This window comes from Brachionichthys hirsutus, chromosome 3 (genome assembly GCF_040956055.1).
Source record: "Brachionichthys hirsutus isolate HB-005 chromosome 3, CSIRO-AGI_Bhir_v1, whole genome shotgun sequence".
Taxonomy (NCBI): Eukaryota; Metazoa; Chordata; class Actinopteri; order Lophiiformes; family Brachionichthyidae; genus Brachionichthys; species Brachionichthys hirsutus.
In genome coordinates this window covers 7,864,971-7,889,014 of record NC_090899.1, presented here as the reverse complement: position 1 = coordinate 7,889,014, position 24,044 = coordinate 7,864,971, and the positions used below count along the sequence as shown (strand labels likewise).

Here is a 24,044-nt window from a genome sequence, read left to right as displayed (position 1 = left end):
CAAACAGAGCAGGTATCATGAACACTGAAGATGACATATCCAAAGTGATCTAAATTCATGAGGATGGTTTTAAAGCTGTGCATACTGTTACGCTTTCAAAAGTGAAGTAAAACAAAATATATGTTCAAGAATAGCAGTACTGTTGCAGTCAGCCAGATCACTTAATTTAGCGGCTTGCCAAATGAAGTGAAATATAACTTGGTTGATTTGAACAGGAAGGAAGAAAGTGACTTGAGCAGGAAACGTAGTCTGCTGAGGAGACCAGCGGTAACAGAGCGTCACTGTATAGAACTCCAGGACACTGCACGTCTTTCACTAACTTACACAATGTGCTGCGCTTATAAAACCCATAAAAGAAAAAGTGCATCAGTAGGAAATTAAATAAATTATGCTGAATACCATTAGCTTAACACGTTGTTGCAACCCAACCAATTTTTAAATGTTGTCGTGGATTGCACTTTTAAAATAATTAACTGGGAATAGTATTAATGAAATCATTGCTGCATTTTATATAGTATATTCATTGTCATACAACCGTTGTATTTGAAGAAGAAGAAAAAAAGGCTAAAACATGGTAAGGTGAATTGTAGGAGGTCTGAGAGTGCAATACTAGATATGCTACAGAAAATGACCATTTTTCACACTAACTGTACCTGTTGAAAGCAACAAAATCACATGCCCTTTTCTTAAAATGTATTCAAACTTGCATTCACTTCTGCACCAAGAAGGCATTTTAATGTGAAGTAATATCAGCAGGCAAAAAAGTAATATTGAGATGAACTTACCAGAACAATGATTCCGTTCTTGACTTTATTTATGTCTTTGTGTCATTCCCTCCATTGGAAAAGCTCACACAGCCTTGCTGATATGATCTGAGAGGGAACAGGTGAGAGAAGGGACCGCCACTAGAAAGGAGCAGAGTGATCAAGTCTGCTCCTACTTAAGGACCCCCCTCCTTCTCCACGCCTAGTGGTCCCACTCTCTCAACCACCGTGGAAATATTTCAGTTGGACTTACAAAATGAGCTGCATTTTTTTTACACTGATTTCTGCATCATATTCTTCTTGTTTAGTGCTTTGCACTTCTATACATTTTGGACTTGATTTCACAAATTTGCTGGACCAATTCACAAATTATTTTTGGTTAATATGTGGATGATAAATTGGCTCCAGCTTTTTGTGTCCAGTCTAATATTTAATGTAATTAGGCATCTAGTTCAGTTTCAAGTTTACATATTTAAACTGCATGTTGTTCTATAAAGAATATTGCAAAAAACAGGCTGCACGTTACACCTTTGGGGGGACTGACAGTTGCTTCAGTATCTGCTGTATGCAACTTGACTTATACCAGACCTTGCTAAACCCTCAGACACAGCTTTGATTGACTAAAGTTGTGGTCTAAGAATCATGATTCAGCTGGAATACATAGCATAACACTGCAGGTATTCAGTGCTGACTCTGGGGGACAGGAACCTCTGGCTATATGAATTGAATGCTTGTTGGAAGTAATGAGATGTAACTACGTGGGAGTTATGTAAGGAACCAAAACTCCACCAGATTTGAGGCATGCTCTGTGAAGGCTCTGAATTACCAACCAAACGGCCACCCACCATCCCACCTTTCACAAAACCACATGAAGACAAGTATATCAAAGGTCCAAAGCAAACAGGCCATAAGTGAAATTTTACTCATTTTACAGGAGAGCAAAAACAAAGGTTTATATCATTGAAGGTTTATCTATCAGTCAGACTATATTTATGGTCATTATAAATTCGGCACTAATAAATCCTCAACTCACATCATACGGTACAAAAACATGAGGATAAACTATTCAAATGTAATATTCATTAGGGAGATGTGACACCACTTTCATGTGATGACTAAACCTTTAGAAACTGTTTACTACCTGATTTGTACGTGATCAAAGCTGTTTTGACATCAAATGACTTAGTTATGAAAAATGTGAGTATGTGAAGAAACATCTCACACAGTTGTTACTCATAACACGTGTTTACATTCCGATACTGACATTGGCTATAAGATCAGCATGTAAAGACAAAACAAGAAGGACATCTTGATACAGTATAGACATACAAATGGATACAACATATATTCATCTGCCCACAAAGCCAACATAACTTGTCCTAATTAATGGTTTGTGTGCCAATGTAGTGAAATGTAATATTCACAAAACGACTGTGTTCTTTTTAAGTATGCCAGAATAACATGATAGTGCGCCAGTATAGGAGGATTTTTACACTGAACTGGCTGCATTTATTTAAGCCAACACGAATCACATTTTTTGTCCGTGCAAAAGTGACTCGTCAAATTGCATGCTGTGACAAAGGCCCGCTCCATTAAATCAAGTTGATAATACATTGAAAAACAAAAGGTAATTGTGAGTGTCCTGACTCCTGAGTGGGTGGTCCTATACTCCATCCCTGCCTCCATCTGCTGGCAACATTAAGCATCATCTCAGCTTTTATGCCCTTCCTGTCTTCACCATAGACCACCCTCAATCTGCTGACCCTGTGCTGGCCTTTAGAAAAATAGCTGCAGAAACACCATCAGCAAATGAGGCTGATGCGCACCTAACAAAATACACCTGGGTTCATTTCACCCCCCCAGCTAGTTTCACAGTTGATGATCAAGCAGCTTTGGTGTGTAAGAGGACGTATGCATGTCCTTATAGAATATGTAAACATTACAGTAAGCCCCTTATGCAATCCAACATCCATCCATCCTGTTTAAGTAATTACAGACTCACTACCATCGACCTTTGTTAAGAGAAAATTTCACCTTGTTGCAAAATTAACGATAAATCCTTTAGAACTACTGACTGCGCCTCTGTCTGTAATATATAAATATACTCAATTTGGCTATGTCAAGCTATTGATCAACTTGAAAAGGCAACATTAAGAAGAACCTTTTTCTGAATGTCCTTGCTATTGGCAACTGTTGGTGTCCTAAAGTAATTCGAAGTCTGGATGTTTATTTACCCTTCATTGGTTCACGTTTAATGAAATGTCTAATGGCAAAGGCTGAAACAGTGCAGGCATTGATCCGGCTGTGATTGAAGTGATGGTCAGTACTCCCATGTTGCTTACATTGGACTGGGCCTCAGAGATTAGAATAATATAGGCACATAAGCCCTTGCTTGTTCCTCACTTCTCCACCCCTGCCCCCCTTTCTCCTTCTACTGCACTGCTCCCTCCCTCTCTTCCTCATTTTCTCCCATTACCGGTACCTTTCTTTGCATCGCCTAAATCTCCACAGGTTTTTGAATTATATAAGTGCATGCAATTGTACTCGACTATCTTCTTGCAGTATGCGTCATAAGAAGAGAACATTTAAGTAAACAACTATTAGCTTTTACCATCCCTATGATGAGATGATTGATGCAAATCCTGCAATGCCACTGGATGAAATCCATCCAGCCTCATGTACAGACTGCACTCATCTTACCCAAAACCACGGCACAGCTCCACTCTACCTCACCTTGCAGATGTTAGGTAAGGGGTGGGTGAAGGTAACTTTGAGGGGGGTTGCATTCAGTACAGAGACCCTTTCTTAGATCCTTTAGTGCCAGTGAAAGGAAAAATAAAATACACAAGTATTCAACAGGAGAGTTAAATCAAACCAGTGTACCAAACTGAATTGCACTATTTGAAAAAACGTGAAAGAACAGATGATGGTTCAGGCATGAAATATTAAATAATTACCTCAATATACATGCATCTCTCAGCATTGACATGAATGAGTATCTCATGAGAAATGACAGCACAAACCACACAAAACAGTTCTAAAATCAGAAGTTAAATGAGACAGATTTCCGCTTCAATGTTTGCAGCCATCAATCTTGTACTCTTTTGTAAAATCTGTAAACCCTTTGCAGGCCATTCTATGGGCGGATCATTTACATTCCTCTTCCGAAGGCTCTCTTTCAACCCTTTTTTTTGCCTAATTTTGGTAAAAAGTCAGGAGGGGCAAGAAGGGATTTCAGAAATAGTACAATAATGATACTACATTTGTATGCATGAATTGTGTGCAGTACTGACTGTAGTCCACTGTGGGGAAGAAGCAAGCATGTTGTAAGCGATTATCCTTTGTGATTGTCTGACCTCAGTGATTGGAATGTATTTTGGATTTTATGACATGGCCCTAAAGAAAATGAGCAAAATGTAATTTTGTTCACATGGAAGGTGAAAGTTAAAACTTCAGTCGTTCTTGGTTGTTTTGCATTGACCTACTTTCTGCACATTGGCACTCGTCCTTTGAGCACAGCTTGGAGACCATTTTGCTTCTTTGTGGAGCAGAGTAGAACACGGTGCATTTAATGTCTGCAAGGTAAGTACCAACAGTTCACAAATTCCTCATAAATGAAACAAACATGCCACATTTATCATAGAAAAATTCAAACGCTTACTCGGTTCATAATAATCATAGAGCAGGCTGTAACAGGCCAATGAGTACTTTTTGTACTGCGCAGAAGCGAATGCATTCTTCTGATTTGAAGAGCTAGGGTGAAAGAGAAAAGAGTAAAGCACTGGCCACGTGAAACTTTAATATATATACCAATAGATTTCACCCTGACCTCATTGAAATAGATCAGCACTCTTCCATATGAGACTTCATAATGGAAAATGTATTGTTCCAGTTCTGATTTCAGCGAATAGGACACAACAACAGAAGAAAAAAAATAGTTTGTAAGATCACTTGTCTCCATTGTTGCTTAATCAAGTAAACATTGTTTTGGATACTTACAGTTTAAAAAACGATTGATATGCTGTTGGTTCTGGAAATGATTAATATGATATAGACGTAACGCAGCCTCTGTTGGAGGCTTGTCCATGCGAGGAGAGAATTGACGGAGCCTAAGGCTTGTGTGTCTTTCTGTCAGCTCCAGCTTTCCACCATGAAGAGGCGAGGAGGTTTGCTTTGCTGAGAAGGTCTAATGAAAACCTACAGTAAAAATACCCCCTCCCATTCAAGCCGTGGGGCCCAGTCTCATCTCGGTCTAACAATGATGACATTTTGTTCAGTCCCAGTGGGCGGACCGCATGGACTGTATAAAGGAGCCGTGCTCGAACCTGAGCTCTCCGAGTTGGCTAGCCGAGCGCTCTTGCAGCACTGCTACCTCCTTCACTCACGTTATAAACATGTTGGTGGGGTGTAAGGCAGAAGTAGTTCTAAGAACTCATAATTTTCAACGACCTCCTCTGCTCAGTTTTTATCAGCATTCCATATGGTGTCTTGTTCATGACAAAGGCTCACCAGTATACTTCACTTCCCCCTCCCCTGTTACACTGGTAGACACTTCATTGCATTCATCCTTTGGTTCCAGCAGATGGTAAGCTCTTAAAACCTCCCAGATACATTGGGGATTTATTGCAAATTGGGGATTTGTTTATATATATATATACAGATATAACTGTATGGCATCTACACTCTGTGTGCTGGGATTAGTTGTCCACAGATAACAGCGATTTTCCCCTGATAAATGAAAAAGACTACAGTAAAAAAAAGTCTAATCATTTCAAACATAGCATAATGTAATAATAATGTAAACATATTTTATGTAACCTTGGCTATATTGACTACTTTTTGATATTGCAGGGATAACCAAATGATAAATGACATCCTTTATCCATATTGAACCCATTCGCTTTGATTGGACATGCCTTCAGTGGGCAGCGCCTGAAGTTTATTCCAGGTGGAAGAAGGATCTGTTCCCTTTGGCAGGCAAACTGTGAGGCAGTAGGTCGTAATGGCAACAGCATAGGGATGCTGAAGTTCCTCAAAGTGTGACAGAAGATAAGATGTTGATCTTAAAATGCTTGCTTCCTGGTAAAACATAACATTAAGGTAGTTGATTAAATTTTGCACATGCATTATTCTCTAAAGTGCATTCACTGTGTACTAAAATATGATAAATTAGAGAATACAATAACAAGTTATCAACTACACCTGCAGCTCTTTGATGCTGTACTTCTTAATGTTACACTTATCATACTAAAATGGTCACTGTGCTCACAACCTGACCTTCTTGTGCAGCAGTCCCCAACCACTGGGTCGCAACTCACCAGTTGTTATAAGGTGAAGGACTCAATGTACCATAAGCTCCATTTGGGTTTTTTCTTTCCTGTAATATGACTAAAACCTGGAAAAAGGAAATGATTACTTTGTTAGAAATAGTTAATCAACACACCTACACACACACACGCACACACACACACACACAACCACCCACACCCACACACACACACAGTGATCAGAGGTAAAAGTATGCTGGTTTGTTGTTTCTCTCTTCTCAGTCTTATCTTTTCTGTTTACGCACCTTGACGTTTATCTCACGTTCATCCCTGACATTGACCCATACCGAGTCACCAATGATGTTACCCCGCTGGTCATAGAAGTAACCAATCAGACAGAAGGATGGCACCATATCAGAAGTTATTCTCAGGTTGTCTCTGACTGAGTTACCAAGTCTGAGGGAGCCATTTTTAATTAGGATGCCACGGCTTAAAAGATAATGTATTTGGAAATGCTAGTCACAAATAGTTACTTTCTTGTGTAAAAATAAAACGTGCTGCATTCATTCAGATATCCCTCACCATTTAGTGAATAAACCCATGTTGATTGCCACTGATGGTGTAATCTATAGTTAGTGATTCACCCACTGAGTAAATTCTGTGGTTAGCACGCTGAATGATTTTACTCTTTTGGATGCCACCTAAAGATACCTAATGAAGTGAGAGCATTCAAGATGAAAGTAAATTTAAGGAAGATGTAGTGGCTCGTCATCAGTCAAAACACCAACCTCAACAGCAACTTGATCTGCAGTGGGAATATTAAACACGGGAAACACTGCCCCCTCCTGGTTAGTGATGACATGCCAAATGCTAGTGCAGCTTCTGTTTCTTTTTGTTCTGTGAAACAGGCTATTGATAAACTACAGTTTTAAGTCATTATATATGTATTTCTCAATCATAGAATCTCATTGCCCTCCCTCTTTTTTTTCTAAGTTGAGTTAGAAAGAAGAATCATACCACAGAGAGATACATACGTAAACCTGAGAAAATCGACACACAAAAAGTCATGTGTGATGTGGATTACGTGTCCAGATTGTTCAGCCCTTGTTCATGTTTATTTCACATAATGAAAATCGGAATAAGTTGATTTTCCACGGCTGGTTTGCTTCCTGAATAGAACATGTTTGTTTCTATTTCACAATGTGTAACCACACTCTTGTTGGTCACTGGGCAAGTCAGCCAGACTTCGCACCAATCACGCGATTGTGGGCGATTGTGAAGTGAATACATTTCTTTTAATGAATGAATTAAGAAATACTTAATTCATTAATATTACATATAGTGATGGATGGAGGCCATTAATGAATTAATTAATTAACAGAAATGCGGTCAGTTTAGTGATTTTTTTTATATCCAATATTACAATAGTCATTAAAGCCTTTTCTTTAACACATAGTAACTGTCCTGTGCCGTTTATTTGTAATCATATGTAAATTGATCAAATGCTTTGCTGAAAAAAACCCAAAACTGGACCATTTGCCGGATATACAACAGTACAACGGGGACAGTGGCGCAGGTAGCGGGTCGTCCTATGATCGATAGGTTGGTGGTTCGATTCCCGGCTCGTTGTGTCCTAAGGAAGATACTTCACCCACATTGCCTGTGTGAATGAGTGAGCAATTGAATGTCGGTGGGGTCAGGAGGACTGATGGCTGAGGTTGGCAGCCTCGCCCCTGTCACCTTACCAAGTATGGAGTGAATAATGCACATACCATGTAAAGCGTCTTTGAGTACCCAGAAAAGCGCTATATAAAATCAATGCATTATTATGATGTAGAACCAGTAAACATATAATAAAGAGATGCAAACAGTAGGTAAGAAACTTTATATATTTTTAGACATGAACAGCCAAGTATAAAGTTCAGTGCATATGTACATTCAAATGTAGCAGGATACATTTTTCATGCAAAAGAATATACATTTAAATTTCAAATATTGATAAACTGCAAGTGAATGCATCACACATTTACATCTCTTTGGATACTCACGGTTCTCATAAACATTCCTTTCACTTTACATAGAAGAATATGTGCGCTAAAATGATTATCCAAGCTAAATGTTCTGGATGGAGGCCAATTGTCCACGTTGCTGTGTCCTTCTGAAAAGGTAGATTCAGTGTTTGACCGGAAATATAATTAGTCTTTTTTTTTTGCTAATGCAAGCCATGTGGTTCGCTCAGGGACTGCTGTTGCATTAAATTGCAAGAGATCTCCGGGCGCTGAAAGCTAAACATTTTTGGTATAGGAGTTTTACAAGATTAACGGAAAAAATATATATATTTTGAAAAACCAAAACCTAAATTTTTGTTGGAGAAAAATCTTCAGCTTTAACTCAAATTGCTTTGTGACAAAACAATCCCTTCTTTGCTCACATGATATTTGATTTAGTCTCGTGCTGATCGCTGCATTATTGCAGCAACAAGGAACAGGTAGTGAGTGAGAGTCGGGGGCAAGATGTCCATCCACAACTCCTGGATATGGAGATGTAACACAAGAATTGCGTTCGGACAATCAACACCAGACGCCCTGTCAAAGTTGGATTGAATCACCCTCAGAGTAAATCCTGCAGTCGATTTATCATTTCATCAAATCTCTTCTGAGATTTATTAAAGTGCAGAAAATGTATAGATGACGATCTGTCAAGAGAAGATCCCACAGGAGTTGTATCTTAAAAATATTTCAGTAATTTTCTATCCTTTTAATAAAATATTTAAAATTAAAGCAATTATACATAATGGTAGCCCAACAGTTCACTTTACTTCTATATATGGATTTGGAAATGAATAAATTACATTTCTAAAAAGTGAACTATTTAAATACTTACATCAATCGTACTTGGATAATAATCCCAGAGAAGCGGTTAATTTTTTCTTCTAAAACTCTTTAACTTTCTTCAAACACTGTTCTGTTCCCTCTCCTCTGCCTCCATCCTCCACTGCTGCCTGTTGAGTTTGCCTGGTCATGTGTCCCTATCTCTTCCCCTCTATCCATCTCATTTCATGCAGGAGTGGGGTTACCTAAGAGACTCGGCCTCAATGGAGAAAATTTCTTTTTCTACAATTAACTGTGAAAGTGACAGAAGGGAAAGAAGGGAGGGAATGACCGAGGGGCGCAGACTCTGAGAAGAAAAGGAGACGGACGAGTATACAAGTGCGCATGTCAGGAAGAGGCCTAAATCTATTTTAGTATTAAATTGTTCCGAATAAACAGCTGTGATTAATCTGCATAGACGGATGCATTTCAGTTGAACGTTTGAATTAGAATGGATAGCAAATATGGCAGCTACAAGGTTGGATTTAGTAGCAATATTCTTTTGTTAATTTTTCAAGGCTAACATTTTATATAGCAAACTGACATATAGATTAAAAATAATTTTATATTTGGAAGATTTTCACCTTTTTGCATGTAAATATTATATCTTTATAGCACCTCATAATTGAATTAGGGTTAGCCCAGATTAGGATGCATTACACTAATCCCAGTGATAGGAATTATGTCTATGACCATAATCTTTAAAAATGCAGGGGGAGTGACCACTGGGTTTCCATGGAAGGATATACACAAAAGGGTGTGGCGTGGGAATGTCCTCGAAGGTCAACAGTGAGGGTGAAAAGGTCAAAGGTCAGCACCAGCTGGACAGCACACAAGAGGAGATGAGGGTGAGAAAAGGAGGTAGCGTGGGGGGGGGGGGGGGGGGGTCGCAGTCTGACTAACTGGTCCAAATGGACATTAGCATTGAACTGATGAAAAGCTCACTGACCAACGGCAAATCAGAGAGAACCTAAGCTGTGAAACGCTGATGCGTAAAGATCCGTGCCATTAGAGAAGTGACAGAAACCTCACTGTGGATTCAATAGCAGTTATCAGAATGCAGTGGGGGGGTTACAAGCTACACTGATATTCAATGGTTAGATAGGGCTATTTCATTTAATGATACAATTATACTCATTTACTGGTGATTCCATCCTGAGAACTGGATACTGAAAGTATGCTAAATACTGATTTGCTTCCAAATGAAAGCTACGGGAATATATCAGGTTAAATATACTTTAAACTGCGATAGTAATATGCTGTTTACTGATTCACTTCAGGCATCTAATTCCACCATTTCTCTTGCACCAGATTCAATCAACAGTTTTTAACTCATGGTGTTATTGCATTCCGTGTATTCTGCCATACTTCACAATTTCGTTTCATCCCAAAGAACAGTTTTTTTTTTATTAAGATGCATTTTGGAGTTCAATCATTCCAAAAAAAGGGCCGAATGTGTGTTGTAAAAAGTGAGTAAATAAAAATACACAGGCGGAACATGAGGCTTCATCACAGCTTAATTTTAATGAACACATTGTCTACAACACAGTTTTCATCACTTGATAATAGATGCTCCGGGTATCTCAAGGGTACAGACAGGAAGGTGAGCGTCTGTGAGCGATGTCTTCCATGTTGCTGCTAGTGAAGGTCGGGGCAGGCAGGGCAGCGGGCAGTCTGGGTTGGGGCCACACGCTGGTGGTCCAAAAAGACAATGTTGGGGCCCAGCCCAAGGGGTCAACATGCAAATAGTAACCTCTAAGTGAAACGCATAGATCAGATCAGTGTTCTCACATTACTCCTGCTGCTGCCCCATGACTGTGAATGTGAACGCCTACACACCACATGAGATTCTGAAAATTAATGCAATTCAATGGCAACAATAGAGGCGGCAGCTGCATTTAAACAAAGGTAGGGGTATGATGTCATACTTGAATGTTAGAGTAACCATATATTTGTGTTAGTCTGTTGAAGCTTCTCTGTTTCAATAATCAATAAAATAAGCATATTATAAACGGAAATGTAATTATGTAACAGCGACGTTTGTCGAACCGGCACAGCCTCTCTGCGCTCATCCAGTGCATGCGTCGCAGATGAAGTTCAGCTTCTCCGTCTCAGGTAAACCAACCCACTGCTGCCTCCCAGTGGTCTCAATGGCACCTGTAACACCACAGACAGTTTCACTCTCAGATCCTTCTCCTCGTGCCCAATTCTGGTAACAGGCAGTCGTTGAACTGCTCCAGAACCAGAAGTTAAAGTCACAAGTGAAGCGTAAACCAATCCAGACGTGAGAAGACGTGGCGTTCTTGGCCTGCTCAGCCACCTGCTTCTGAACATCTTCAGCGGTAATGTGGACAAGGTCAATGTGGTACTTCCTGCAGTAACTCATAGCTTCAATCCATGTCATGTTTTTCTTGATTAATATCAGGTTTCCTTTAGGGAGAAAACAAGACAGAAAGACTTTATTATTAGTGTTTCATTTCATAAACCAAATGAATGAACACAAATAATTTTAAGCACACCTCGATGAGCCGTCCCTGTCGGTGGTGAAGATGCAGAAACACCATTCGTAGTTACTCGTTCAGTAGTTGTGGGAAGTCGCTGCTCTTCCGTCACGTTTGAACTTTGCGCAGTAATAGTGAGCCCAGCCGGTGGGGTAATTGTCGTTAAGCCTGTGCTGTGTGGTGTTGTCAATCGACTTGCAGCTGCTGCTCCAGTGGTGACAAAACCAGTAGCATTTGAATGACTGGTAGAACCAACTGAAGTATCGGGAGATGTTGCTGCAACGCCTTGAGATGTGGCACTTGGACGAGCGGTCACATTTAGCGGTGGATGAGTCGTCAGAGTAGCGTGTGTACTTGCATGAGTTGATTTCCTGTCTGTAAGAATAGGTATGAGAAGGCCCGGGGGGGCAGTGAGGTTACAAGGAATAGAAGGCAGAGGACTTAAGGTACCTCGGGTCAACAGTGCAGAGTGATAGAGAATGTGGAAAGAAAGAGAAGAATTGTCTGCAGGCAGGCTGGAACGGGTGGAGGAAAGTATCAGGTGTGTTCTGTGTGATAGGAGAACGTCAGTGAGGATGAAGGGGAAGGTCTACAAGACAGTGGAGAGGACAGCCATGATGGACGGCTTAGAGACAGTGGCTCTGAGGAAAAGACAGGAGGCGGAGACAATAAGAGGGACAGTGAAGGTTAGACGTTTTGGAGATACGGTCAGAGAGGCCAGACTTTGGTGGTTTGGAGTCCAGAGGAGAGACCGGGACTATATCGGCAGAAGGATGTCATTGAGGGGGACGATGCAAAGGACAGGGTGAAGTGGAGAAAGTTGATTTGCTGTGGCGACTCCTCACGGGACAAGCCAATGGAAAAATAATATTTCATCGACAGATTGTGTATGTGAGTGTGTGTGTGTGTGCGTGTGTGCGTGGGTTTGTTTGCATGCATGTATGTATTTGTGTGTTGATGGTTGAAAAATACAAATAAAAAAATGATTCTCTAATTTTAGACACTGAGAAGACAGCTAATAAAGGAACATACCTGAATAACACAAGAAGCGGCGTACGCTGGTGCGTCTCGTGTCCTTCCACTTGCCTTGTTCACGGAACTGAGCAACAACACAGTGCTGACTTGAGCGCCCATTTGGCTGACTGGGTAGCCAGTAACGGAATGATGAGTTGCTCCCATCAGACCACGTCCAGCGATCTTTGAAGAGGCCTATCCACATGTTGGGAGACGCAGACAGAGAACGCACTGCATCATTCTCCTCAGCCGAGCGTATGCTGATGAGCTCAGATGTTAGGTTCCTGCAGTGATCCTGAGCATCCCTCCATGATTTGCTCTCATCCACGTATATGAGGCTGCTGTCATTGTTGCCTACAAGTTCAAACATGACAAACATGATGACGTATGCATATGTAAACGTGCCACATGAAAAAACGTTTGGCGCCAATGCTGCCACTACACTTACCACGACAAACAAAACTTATTCTGTCACGACAATCACTTTCAAACCACTCGCCAACTTCATCCATTGCTGCGCAGGCATCTTCACTATTATTTTTAGGTTCTTGCGCTCTCCACTTTAAAAAATCCAGTTCTTGATCAGGGTCAGACCAGTGCCAGATCCACTTATCGCCAATCTCCAGTCCAATCCAAGCTTTTAAAAAGGAAGTTGAAAGTAAATTGATCAAAGTGTTCATGACTGTTAAATTGTGAACTGTAACTAAATCGGTGTGCATCTCTCTACAATAGGCCTTTGCTTCCTCGTAGTTCATCCTGTCAACAACGAGGTGAATATCTGCGAAGCCCAGTGTGAAAGAGAAAAGTCCTGTGAAACGACAAGTAAATGTGTTAAAGCATTTTACATTTCACTAGCACTAATATCCAAATCATTCTTGCATCAATATAAGATATCTAATTAGATATCTAACTAGATTTAACTAGATATTACTGTCGTCAATTACTCATTCATATTGTATTACATGTTTCCGGATTTGAGTTGAGGCAATGAACAACAGTAAAAAAAAAAAACAAGTTAGCATCAAACCTGAGATGAAAAGAAGAAACAAAGTTTGAGTCCCTTTCTTCATGATGAATCCGTTTTTAGCGAAATGAAAAAAACAGTGACTATTCTGTCGCTGGTTCTGACATAAGTTGAAAACTGCGTGACGTTTGTATAAGAACAATGTCACTATACTTGTTGAAGACAGTTTACCAGAGCTGCGGTGGACAAAGCGGTATTTCAGGTTCTTGTTTTCCTACGCATGCTCTGTGGTGCATTGCTTTTGTGTTTACTGAGATGAGGTGATGTGAATACAGCTACGCCTGCCACGAAACACAGTGGATAACTTTATGAGTCCACTGACATACGAATGCACTGGGACCTTAGTATTTCTAAATCAACCAAGTAAGTTTTCACAAATCTTTGTCTTTATTTAGGCTGTTTGTCCTTTCTTCTGTTAATAGTATTACACAAAAAACTATGTAACCAGCTTCCATAAAACTTTATAGAGAAGCAGGGCATGGAGGGGGGGGGGGGGGGGGGGGGAGGTAAAAACATTTAGGTTTGGCTGGAAAGAGGATCGGCCTTATTGTGGTGGGGGGAGTTTGAATACTCGAATGATCCCAGGGACGATGTTGTCGGGGGCTTTATGCTCCGGGTAGGGTCTCCCACGGCAAGCAGGTCCTGGGTGACGAGTCAGACTAAGAACAGTTCAAAAGCCCCTATGAGAAAATCTAATACGAGGGCTGTGACGTTGCCCGGAATGGCACAACCGGAGCCCCACCTGGGGTCGGGGCTTGGATGCAAGCGCCTGGAGGCCGGGTCTCTGCCCACGGGGTGAACGGCCTCCCCAATCTGAATGGGAGTGGTGTTCTCTTATTGGATTTCTGTGCTAGTCACAGTTAGTCCATAAAGAACACTGTACACAGGGATGCCCATAAGTGCACATTGCACCAGGATCATAGGCCGGCGGTCGATGATCGACTTGATTATCATGTCATCAGACCTCTGGCCACATGCCTTGGACAATGAGATGAAGAGAGGGGCAGAGCTGTTAACTGATCACCACCTGGTGGTGAGTTTGACCCGCTGGCAGGGTAAGCGGTGAGACATGGATGGATGGAATGCAGGAGTTAAAAAAAAATCTTCAGCATTGCAAAGAGACTTTGACTTTGTCTCGGTTCCCAAGAAACAATCCATAAACTGTGATGTAACAAAAAATAAAAAATCACGCATATTGATCGTGTTGCTAGATACGTGTGTGACGCACATCCAGTAAATAATGTGGCATTTGTAATTTGTGGCAATTTTTCAGTCCCATAACATACATAAGATAATATGTGATACCGCCTTTTACTTGCATGTAGTGTATTTTGCATATTGTATTATTTCGTTCTTCAGTTTTTTTTATTCATAAGAGCTAGATAGAAAAACACATGCGCTTGAATGAGTGCCGTTCCATTTTAGCAATGCTGACAATTTGAGTCACAAATTATGATGTGTACTAGGACTCTAATCACGAACTGGTGCTAGTAATAGTAAGATCAGCTTTTTAAAAATGAAGACGAGAATATTGTTGTTACAACTGTGACAAATGGAAACTACTTTCCTGTATCTCCTTTCTCCTGTCCTACATAGAAGAGACAGATGTTGACAAGGGATTTGAGAAACCAAAAATAGTTTATAAAGGACCTCAGTCAGTGCAGAATGTGACACTTCTTCTTCTTCTTCAACAACAACAAACAAACAAGCATTTGTTTTTGAAGTTAATGCAATTTATCTGACTCATGGTAATACTTAACTCGCGTAATTAAAACGTTATCATAACCAGAATGGCCATTTTCTCAACATAAGAGACACGTTGGAGGGCCGCTGTATTTAACCACTAATATTTATCCGTGCGTTAGTTCAGATCTTGTGCAGAATTGTGGAAACAAAATCAAAAATCATATTCATCATTCAAACATTAATCATGCGGTCGATGCGCTCCACGAGTGTCATATGACTTCACCGTGGGGGGTGGTTCCCGTGGGACATTTTGGTTCAAGGGATTCTGGCACTCAGCCATCATGGCCTGTAAACAACAACAGCGTCAAGTTGAAGTAAACTGGCTCTAAGCGCGTCGGTCTTTGTCGTAGCCCCAAGAACAGAGAAGTGGTTCTCAACAATGCGTCGAAGGCTTTTCTGGTGAGTAAAGGCAACCTTCAAACGACCGTGAGCTATTTTGTCAACAAACTCCCACAGATTATCTCCGTCGACCGTGCAGGAGGCTAATGCTAACCATGTTAGCCAGGTTAGCCATAATTACGGCTAAGTGGCTAAATTTAGATGCGTAGATTTATTCAAATGGTTCGATGGACATCGGATTATTAACGTCCAGATTATGGTGACTATCGAGGTGTTTTTTACATTATAAACCGGGTTTTGGAACTGCCGTTCAATAAGCCTATCAGTCGGGTTTAACGAAAGCTAATGTATACAGCGCTCTGCATGCGCCTGTGAATTTGTAGCTAATTGTTAGCTAACCAGCTGAAGGTAAAAACAGTCGCACGGGATTAACTATTGATCACGACTTGCAAGGCTTCGCGCTGACATTGATTATTACGATTAAAACACGAATGGAAATCGGGGGGCCTCTGTTTGCGTTTTACATTGATGCTGTTTTCCCCGTTAATGACAACGCTACTGCGCATCGCTAGCAGCGTTTAGCAAGCGTGTAACATTATTACGACGCACACAGGCTAGCTAACGTTAACATATGATTGGAACATACTTTGTTGTTTATTTGAGCTTACACACAGTTACAACGTGTTTGGATTGATTGCGTTTCCCCTTTTCTCTCAGGGCGGTTCGCGTAAAACAGTTTGGACCTTGAGCCTCCATTCTGCTAATAAACTGGTTCCAATCATCATATCAGTCATTACTAGATGCAGTTACGTATTTGGCTTATTTTTACGGTTTTGATTCAATGATTAACCGTATTGTTAGAAGGTTTGATGTACAACTTTCAACGAGGGCGGCATTTTTTCTTTAAAACAAATGAAGTTCAGCTCTTTTGATCAAATGCTGCGTGACTGCGTGACGATTTTAAACTGTAATCATCACAGCGTGACTGTAACAATAGAAAAAATTACTGTCATCCTATATGTGTGTGTGTGTGTATGCATGAGGAATAATTTAGTTTTGTTGAAGCTCTGTAAAGCTAAAAATATCCATTTTGTCATCATCAGATCCATCATCCTCTCCGCTGGGTAGCTTTCTAGCCATGTCATCACAGCAAGCCAACAGTTCAGCTTCCAACAGCCCCACCAACATTTTGGGTTCTCCTTTCTCAGTCATCAGTCCTTCAGTCAACTCCTCAGTGGTGTCACCCTCCCTTGGATTTGGACCCATCAGCAACAGCCAGGTGACTGTCCTCCATTCGGGTCCATTCATTAAATTCTGCATGCACAATGCTTGAATTTTTAAATCATTTACTGAACGAGATGACGAATTATTCAAGCGACCGTAAACGCTGTGTTGTCGTTCATCATTTATTCACAAGCACATAAATCATCGATGACATTAAAGTGCAGACTTCTTTTCCCACTAATGTTGTTGCTGTACTGCTCATCCAGATGTCCTCTTCGGCTCCCATGTCAGGGATGCACTCAATTAGCAGCTCAGAAGACATCAAGCCTCCATTTGGCCTGAGGCCCATGCCAGCCCACAGCCCTGGACTACTCTCACAGAAACGCTTGTGTGTCATCTGTGGAGACCGGTCTTCTGGTAATTAGCAAAAGTGAAACAACAGATGGAGTTGTTGTTTTATTTGATGCTAGTTTTTGTGTGGATAATCCTTAATGGCTTTTTTGTTTTTGCATGGGATTTGTCTAAACATTGATCAAAATGGATCTCAGTCATTGCTATTGGAAAATGTTGTGTATATCCGACAGCTGCCCCCAGTTTTTTTTTTACAGCCTCTAACTGAACCTTTTTTTTTTATATATAATTCAAAGGCAAGCACTATGGAGTCTACAGCTGTGAGGGGTGTAAAGGCTTCTTCAAACGAACGGTGCGCAAAGACTTGAGCTATACCTGCAGGGATAACAAAGAGTGCCTGGTCGACAAACGCCAGCGCAATCGCTGCCAGTACTGCCGCTACCAGAAGTGCCTGGCCATGGGCATGAAAAGGGAAGGTATGCAAAGAAGAGGGTTATATTGGAATGATAGACACTGTCAGTCAATTAGATGCCTTCAAATAGTTGTTAAAAAGGAAAATCAACACATTTTTTTTTTAGTAATATTGCATTAGTGCAGGATTTCTGGCATAAAAGTGAGAGTGGGCACTAGACTAGACAAGATTTAGGACAGAGACAATCTATTGGGGCTGGTTTTAACTAACCCCTCTCCATCTTTCCCTATTCATTTTCTCCTATTCTGCCCTTTCTCCATCTTTCAATAGTGATCAAACATGTAAAGTGGATAAAAGAAGATGGAAAAGATGAGGGATGGATGAGTATGGCATTAGAATCTTAAACATATTGTACTTTGGTGGTAGCGGAGCCTGTTGTGGTAGACGTGCAACATTGTGAGATTTACTTGTAAAAGCTTAATGGTGAGAATCAGTCGCTGTATGTTCTCAAATGTACTGATGGAGTCGATTTAACTTTAAAGCAGCTGCGGATATATGATAAAGCACTTTGTAGGCGTTCATGGACCCCAAGCACAGCTTGAAGGAACTTAAATTCATTCATATAGTTTATGCATGATAAGAGGTGTTGCCTCTTTACTAGCATCTGATCTAGTGACGTGTGATGTATTAAAATCATGCTATTGCTGCTACTCTATTTTCAATGAATAGATCAAGGTTAGCTGACATGTGCTCATAGTTATAACAGATGCTTTCTGTTCATATAGCATACCTGTGCCCTAAGACAGCTATGATATGCCATTTAATTAGCAAGGTAGAAGAATGGCTGATATTACTGGCAGATTTATTGAGTCCCAGGCTTAGTGTCAGTTGGGTGTTTGTTTTCGTCCTGCTTGGAGAATTGTTTTTCTTGTCAAAGTATTCTCTCCTTTTCTTGAGAATGTAAATGCTAAATGTAAATTTTTCCTGAAAGTCCCACTTAATACTACTTATTATTCACTGTTTTTAACATTGAGACTAAACAAGAAACACGCCCACATACGGTCATTATAGCCAGTGATTGGCCGCCTATAGATTTCCAAACGAGCTGGTTGTAGGCGTCTTGAACGGTGGAGAATCTGATTAACCTTTGTTGCTACTGACATCTTTAACATTGAATCAAGGCAATAAAGATATAATATTTGAACATGACTTTATTAGGCCAACACAAACCCTGTAACTTTGCAGAGCATTTCAAGTAACACCATTCTGTAAACATGAACAAATCAGTTTAGGATTCACTTTTCATCTTGACATTTTTCAATATTTTTCAGCCTTTTTTTATTCTAACTTCCTTCCCTTGTCTTCTTATCCTTTGTCTGCTGCAGCTGTCCAGGAAGAGCGTCAGAGGAACAGAGAGCGTGAAGGAGAGCTGGAATTCAGTGGAGGAGTGAACGAGGAGATGCCTGTAGAGAAGATTTTAGAGGCAGAGACTGCTGTTGAGCAGAAATCTGAGCTTCACTCTGATGGTGGTTCTGCCGGCAGCTCTGTAAGTGGTTACAACATATTAATAGTTTCTAAAATTAACTTGTCATCTGTTTTTGCAATAGCATAACGTGTTTGAGCATGTTTTCTAAATTAGATGATTGGAAAAAGTTGCAAGGACAGGCTTACTGGAAATATTTTTCTTGGATAATGATCTTTTTTTCTTTTTTGTTTCAGCCCCATGATGCCGTTACCAACATCTGTCAGACTGCAGACAAGCAACTGTTTGCCTTGGTGGAGTGGGCGAAGAGAATCCCTCATTTCTCTGAACTGCCGCTTGATGACCAGGTCATCCTCCTTCGTGCAGGTAGGATAGAATGCATCACAGGTCAACATGTAGAACATAAATCAGATCCATTTTTATCAAGAGACAGCGCATGAACGTTGGACTGTTACAAGGTATGTGTGGTTAAACAGTTGTCTTTTGCACGAATGGATACAAACACGACTATTTTCTTCCTTCCTCTATTAAACAGATGCTCATTATTTATTGATTTCACCATGACTGCTGAAATGTTTGTCAGTGACGATGTCACTAACGTTTTGTCTTTGTGCCAGGGTGGAATGAGCTCCTCATAGCTTCCTTCTCTCATCGTTCCATTGCACTGAAGGATGGGGTTCTCCTGGCCTCTGAGCTGCAGCGTGACAGTGCGCACAGCGCAGGAGTTGGAGCCATTTTTGACAGGTACATCTGCGGAGGCCGGATAATGCTGGCACGCTCAAATCTAAATTATACTTTGTTGCAATGAATTTGAATAATATTTGATGCATTTAGTGTTTCCATAATAAATGTTTAATTCAACGCAGGGAGAGTGTTCAGAGTGCAGAAGTTGGTGCCATATTCGACAGGTAATGTGACACTGTTTTAAAAAAAATAAACATGAACCTCTTTCAGTCTATAAATCTCATCATGTGGATTTTTTTAAACACGTTTAATCATTCTTAGGGTCCTGACCGAGCTAGTCAATAAAATGAGAGATATGCAAATGGACAAAACAGAGCTGGGCTGCCTCCGTGCCATTGTTCTCTTCAACCCAGGTGACTGTGCAGGAAATATAATATACATATTTAAAGCGTACTATTCTGGACATTTTTGTTCTAAGCAGATATATTCTATATTTTTCTGCAGATGCTAAAGGACTCTCCAACACTAGTGAGGTGGAACTCCTTAGAGAAAAGGTTTATGCATCGTTGGAGACCTACTGCAAACAGAGATACCCAGAGCAGCAGGGCAGGTAAGGCACATGGGCCAGAGCTGTGCTCAGAATAGTCTGGTTTTGTTACGTTTTCATTTCAAGATGTCTGCTGTTAAAGTTATCCATCGCTGTTTGTCATTTCAAGCTAAACTTCTTTGCTCTCACAGATTTGCTAAGCTCCTTCTACGACTGCCAGCTCTGCGATCCATCGGCTTAAAGTGCTTGGAGCACCTCTTCTTCTTCAAGTTGATCGGTGATACGCCTATTGACACTTTCCTCATGGAAATGCTTGAAGCTCCGCATCATTTGTCTTAGATAGGGACTGTGTACTGTGGTTAGGTTTACGTAGCAGGAGTGGGACTGGAGTGGCACTTTTAGTTCTTTGAAGATTCGTCAATTTGTCTTCACTGCTGTCTGGGTTGCACTATTTTAGTGCAGCGCAGATTAGCTCTTCAGACCAAACCCAAGGCTTGGCATGATCTAAAAGCTGGTGCTATATGTTCAAGGAGCGTCATAAGTAACTATGGTTTTAAACAAAGGTATTTTTAAAAATGTAAACGTATACATATTTTCCTCACAGGAGCTATAAATGTGGGTATACATTTTTCTATAAGCTTTTCAGACACCTCAAACATTAAGCTTCAGTTGTTTCTCCAACTGAACTTAACCCTAACACCTGTTTTTTAAAAGGAATGCAACCTGAATCATGAGTATGCAGTCTTCTTTTTATCATTTCTTATTCAAGCCGAATCTAAAACGTTATTTCTCACACGTTACCAAACTGCCACAAAAGAACAGAGTTTGACATCAGCTCAAAGTTTACTGGTACCCAATACAGAAGATTCAGTTTCATCCGTGACCCTGAGATAAAAGACAAGTCAGGTCCATCATGCCTGTGCTGATTAAGGATCAGCTTTATGCGTCTGGTAATATAAAATTAGTCTTGTTTACTTCTTTGCCATTTTATAAATCTAATCACTTTGTGGTTAACAATGAAGCTGCACTGCAAACTTGTCACATACTATTTCTAAAACATACTTTCAACACCTTGCCTGTAAATAGTCAGGTGTTTGTCTTTTGGTGCTATTTCAGAGATGATTTGACATTATCGGTGCGGACACACATCAAACTACACACCTAAGAAAATATGCAAAACGGAAAGTCCCCTTTTCAATCTTTGTTTGAAATGTAGCAATATAAAATGCAAACTGCGTAAGAGCTTTTTGCCTGTTCATTCAGGGGTTTTACAAAGTAAATCACGTCTGGTGGAAAGGGAATACTCCATTTCGTAATTTATACAATTCTGAGGTACTGTGCAAAACCAAGTGTTCAGGGAAGATGTAAATTGAGAAATTTGAGTAGTGATCAGGAGATACAAATTATATAATTCTTATTTTGTGCCCTTAATTTTAATGTTCACATAGCGTAAAGCAAAACATGTCTTGGGTTGCACTGGATTTGCTGAGACTGTTTCAGCTGATTTTGCTTTTATTTTTAGCTGTTCTGTTCTGTTTTCTTATTTCCCCACCTTTTTAGGTAGTTGTCTTCATTGTAATGTCTGCAATTTATTAAACGCAAACCATAATCACAGATGTATCCATAGCACCTGTGGACACAGGAGTTTTAAACAAGGCTAAACGAGGTCTGTATGTTGGCCATGTGTAAACATCTGGGGCCAGATGTAAGAGAGACATGCACGTACAAAAAACATTTGTACGCCTTCCCAACAGTTAAAAAAATAAGAATAAGACTATAGTTCAAGCTGGGCGTCTTTGCATTATTGGGAGACATCATCTCAGAGTAAATACAATTTGTAGAGGTTGTTTCTGAATTCCAGATTTCTTAATTGTGTCTAAACATTTCTTAAGTGACCTTTCATTTGAATCACATGGCACTTTATAAAGTGCATCTAAATAAACTGTATCGTAGGCATATGTAGCTTGGTGTGGCACGACAGGCTGCATATAATGAATTAGTGGAGCGGGGGGGGGGTATAAATAACCACAGCTGTTCGTAGGCTGTTCCTCGCTGATGAGACGTTCCATCAGATTGCATGTCCATTCCTGTTTGAGTGGCGGAGTGGGCAAAAACAATGCGCAGACATCTAAAGGTGTTTCTACATCTAATTATGGATAACTGGCAGAGGGGAAATAAATCGCGTGCATGTGACGATCATTTTTCAAGCAGAATCCTGTGTGTATGCACTGTCTGGTCTTTGTACTGCAAAGCCTTATACATCTGGCCTCAGATGAGATGGTATGCCAATTTATCATTGACCTTGATATATTCTTGAACATAAAGTGACTTGAAGGTTGTGTAGACTGAAAATAAAGAGTTAAGTTTTTCCATTTGATTTTTCTTCACCCCGAGTTTTGAATGTGACACTTTTTTTTTTTTTCATTGCAATTTTATTGATGATTTAAAGAAAATGTCCAAAGATGTTTCAATGAGCCTTTTTTATTATAGTTGTTACATAGAGCTGCAGTCGAAGCCTTGGGTCGCATAGCACTTGAGTTCAAGTTCCACAGTGATGTGATGGCACAGGCAGTAACGTCGTGCGCTAATGTTAAGAGAAGGTTTCTAATGGGATTCCACAGGACTTGATTCTGATGTTCTTCACTGAGTCTTTCCACCACATTTGTTCACTTGACAGTCTGTGAAGTAAAAAGTTGTAAAAACACACAAACTGTGTCAAGCAGAAGTGCCAACTTAAAAAAAAAAAACTATGGCTTGGTTTGCTTAAATTATAATTATAATACTGCTTTTCGTCTATAATACACTATTCTACACATGGAGAGAAATAAACAATGCATAAACTCATGTACATCATATCACAGCGTTCCCCTTACTACTACCACTCCCCTTGTTACTTTACACATCTATTCTGTGTTGCTTTTGACACAAATCAGTACAATCTGGGAAATGCAGTGAGCCGTCAGCGCTGCATGCTACACATGGAGTCTAAGGTGCTGAAACGCTTCAGTTAGGTTTAAACAATTCGTCCTGCTGGTTTGATGTTATGTAGCTCCGTCATCATGCTGCACTAGATTCTTGTTTCTCTTCAGTGGTTTAATGCTTCCAACACAGTGGAAATTTGCAAGTGGATCATTTATCCTGTCCATGACACCATCAGAGTTTAGCCAACACTACCGGTAGTCTAAATTATTGAACGGCACAATAACCTAATCGGTAATTCAGATTAACAGATCTCTAGAAACAAAGTCAACACTTATCAGCACATATTGATGAGACTTTAAATAAATAATGGTGCTTTTAATGCGCATCCAAGGCTCTAATTATCATGAAACCCCTGATGTTCACATTCCTGTATCAGAGATTCTGTACGCCCTTGCGAGCGACAAACCAAGATCTCCAGTGATGTCGGCCGAACTAAAGATTAATTTGGACTGGTCTATTTTTTAACTTCCAAGTCTTACACAACACGAGTGGAACAATGCATGATTGTATTCTACAGTCAGGCAGCAGGATCTCACTAATGTGCATAACCAAACCCTGTGCTGTCATAAATACTTTAGAGCTATCTTCATAACAAAATACTTGTTCCAAGAAACGAAAAAAAGACAACATTTGTTCGGACAACTTTAAAAATACTTTTAAAAATGAATCACAGCTCATGAATGATGTGCATTGTCCTCCACTCAAGCGCCCCCTTTCTGTTGTAACATTTGATTGATTATATGTCCCTGAAAACACCTTAATAAATAACTATCTATGAAAGGCACTCTGAAATGTGCAGCTCATAATTAAAATAAAGCCACACTGCTCAAAGGTTG

At 40.3% G+C, this 24,044-nt stretch overlaps 2 protein-coding genes across 3 annotated transcripts; one reads left to right on the top strand and one right to left on the bottom strand.

Annotated features, from left to right (window-relative positions):
* Positions 1–10,435: 10,435 nt before the first annotated feature.
* LOC137914806 (macrophage mannose receptor 1-like) lies at positions 10,436–12,795 on the bottom strand. Its single transcript, XM_068758304.1, has 3 exons — positions 12,435–12,795; positions 11,421–11,777; positions 10,436–11,331 (listed from the first exon to the last, which is right to left on the bottom strand). Exons 1-3 carry the CDS (start codon positions 12,793–12,795, stop codon positions 10,970–10,972), a joined length of 1,080 nt encoding a protein of 359 aa, XP_068614405.1. The 3' UTR covers positions 10,436–10,969.
* Positions 12,796–15,444: 2,649 nt separating this feature from the next.
* rxrbb (retinoid x receptor, beta b) lies at positions 15,445–22,603 on the top strand. Of its 2 annotated transcripts, XM_068760583.1 has the most exons (12): positions 15,445–15,585; positions 16,629–16,804; positions 17,016–17,166; positions 17,397–17,576; positions 17,843–17,896; positions 18,898–19,058; positions 19,232–19,361; positions 19,613–19,739; positions 19,862–19,903; positions 20,001–20,092; positions 20,184–20,289; positions 20,418–22,603. In XM_068760583.1, the coding sequence occupies exons 2-12, from the start codon at positions 16,664–16,666 to the stop codon at positions 20,563–20,565; spliced, it is 1,332 nt and encodes a 443-aa protein (XP_068616684.1). In that variant the 5' UTR covers positions 15,445–15,585; positions 16,629–16,663; the 3' UTR covers positions 20,566–22,603. The 2 variants fall into 2 exon arrangements, with proteins under 2 accessions (XP_068616684.1, XP_068616685.1); XM_068760584.1 differs by lacking the exon at positions 17,843–17,896.
* Positions 22,604–24,044: the final 1,441 nt, after the last annotated feature.

What these genes read in the sequence shown, in the direction of transcription:
- rxrbb (XM_068760583.1), top strand. Translation starts at nt 16,664, where the DNA reads ATGTCATCACAGCAAGCCAACAGTTCAGCTTCCAACAGCCCCACCAAC. An exon ending in CATGGGCATGAAAAGGGAAG is followed by an intron (nt 17,577 to 17,842) that starts GTATGCAAAGAA and finishes ATCTTTCAATAG; the next exon opens with TGATCAAACATGTAAAGTGG. An exon ending in CATTGTTCTCTTCAACCCAG is followed by an intron (nt 20,093 to 20,183) that starts GTGACTGTGCAG and finishes ATTTTTCTGCAG; the next exon opens with ATGCTAAAGGACTCTCCAAC.
- LOC137914806 (XM_068758304.1), bottom strand. Translation starts at nt 12,795, where the DNA reads ATGTTTGTCATGTTTGAACTTGTAGGCAACAATGACAGCAGCCTCATA. An exon ending in CCGCTTCTTGTGTTATTCAG is followed by an intron (nt 11,778 to 12,434) that starts GTATGTTCCTTT and finishes CTATTCTTACAG; the next exon opens with ACAGGAAATCAACTCATGCA. An exon ending in GACAGGGACGGCTCATCGAG is followed by an intron (nt 11,332 to 11,420) that starts GTGTGCTTAAAA and finishes TTCTCCCTAAAG; the next exon opens with GAAACCTGATATTAATCAAG.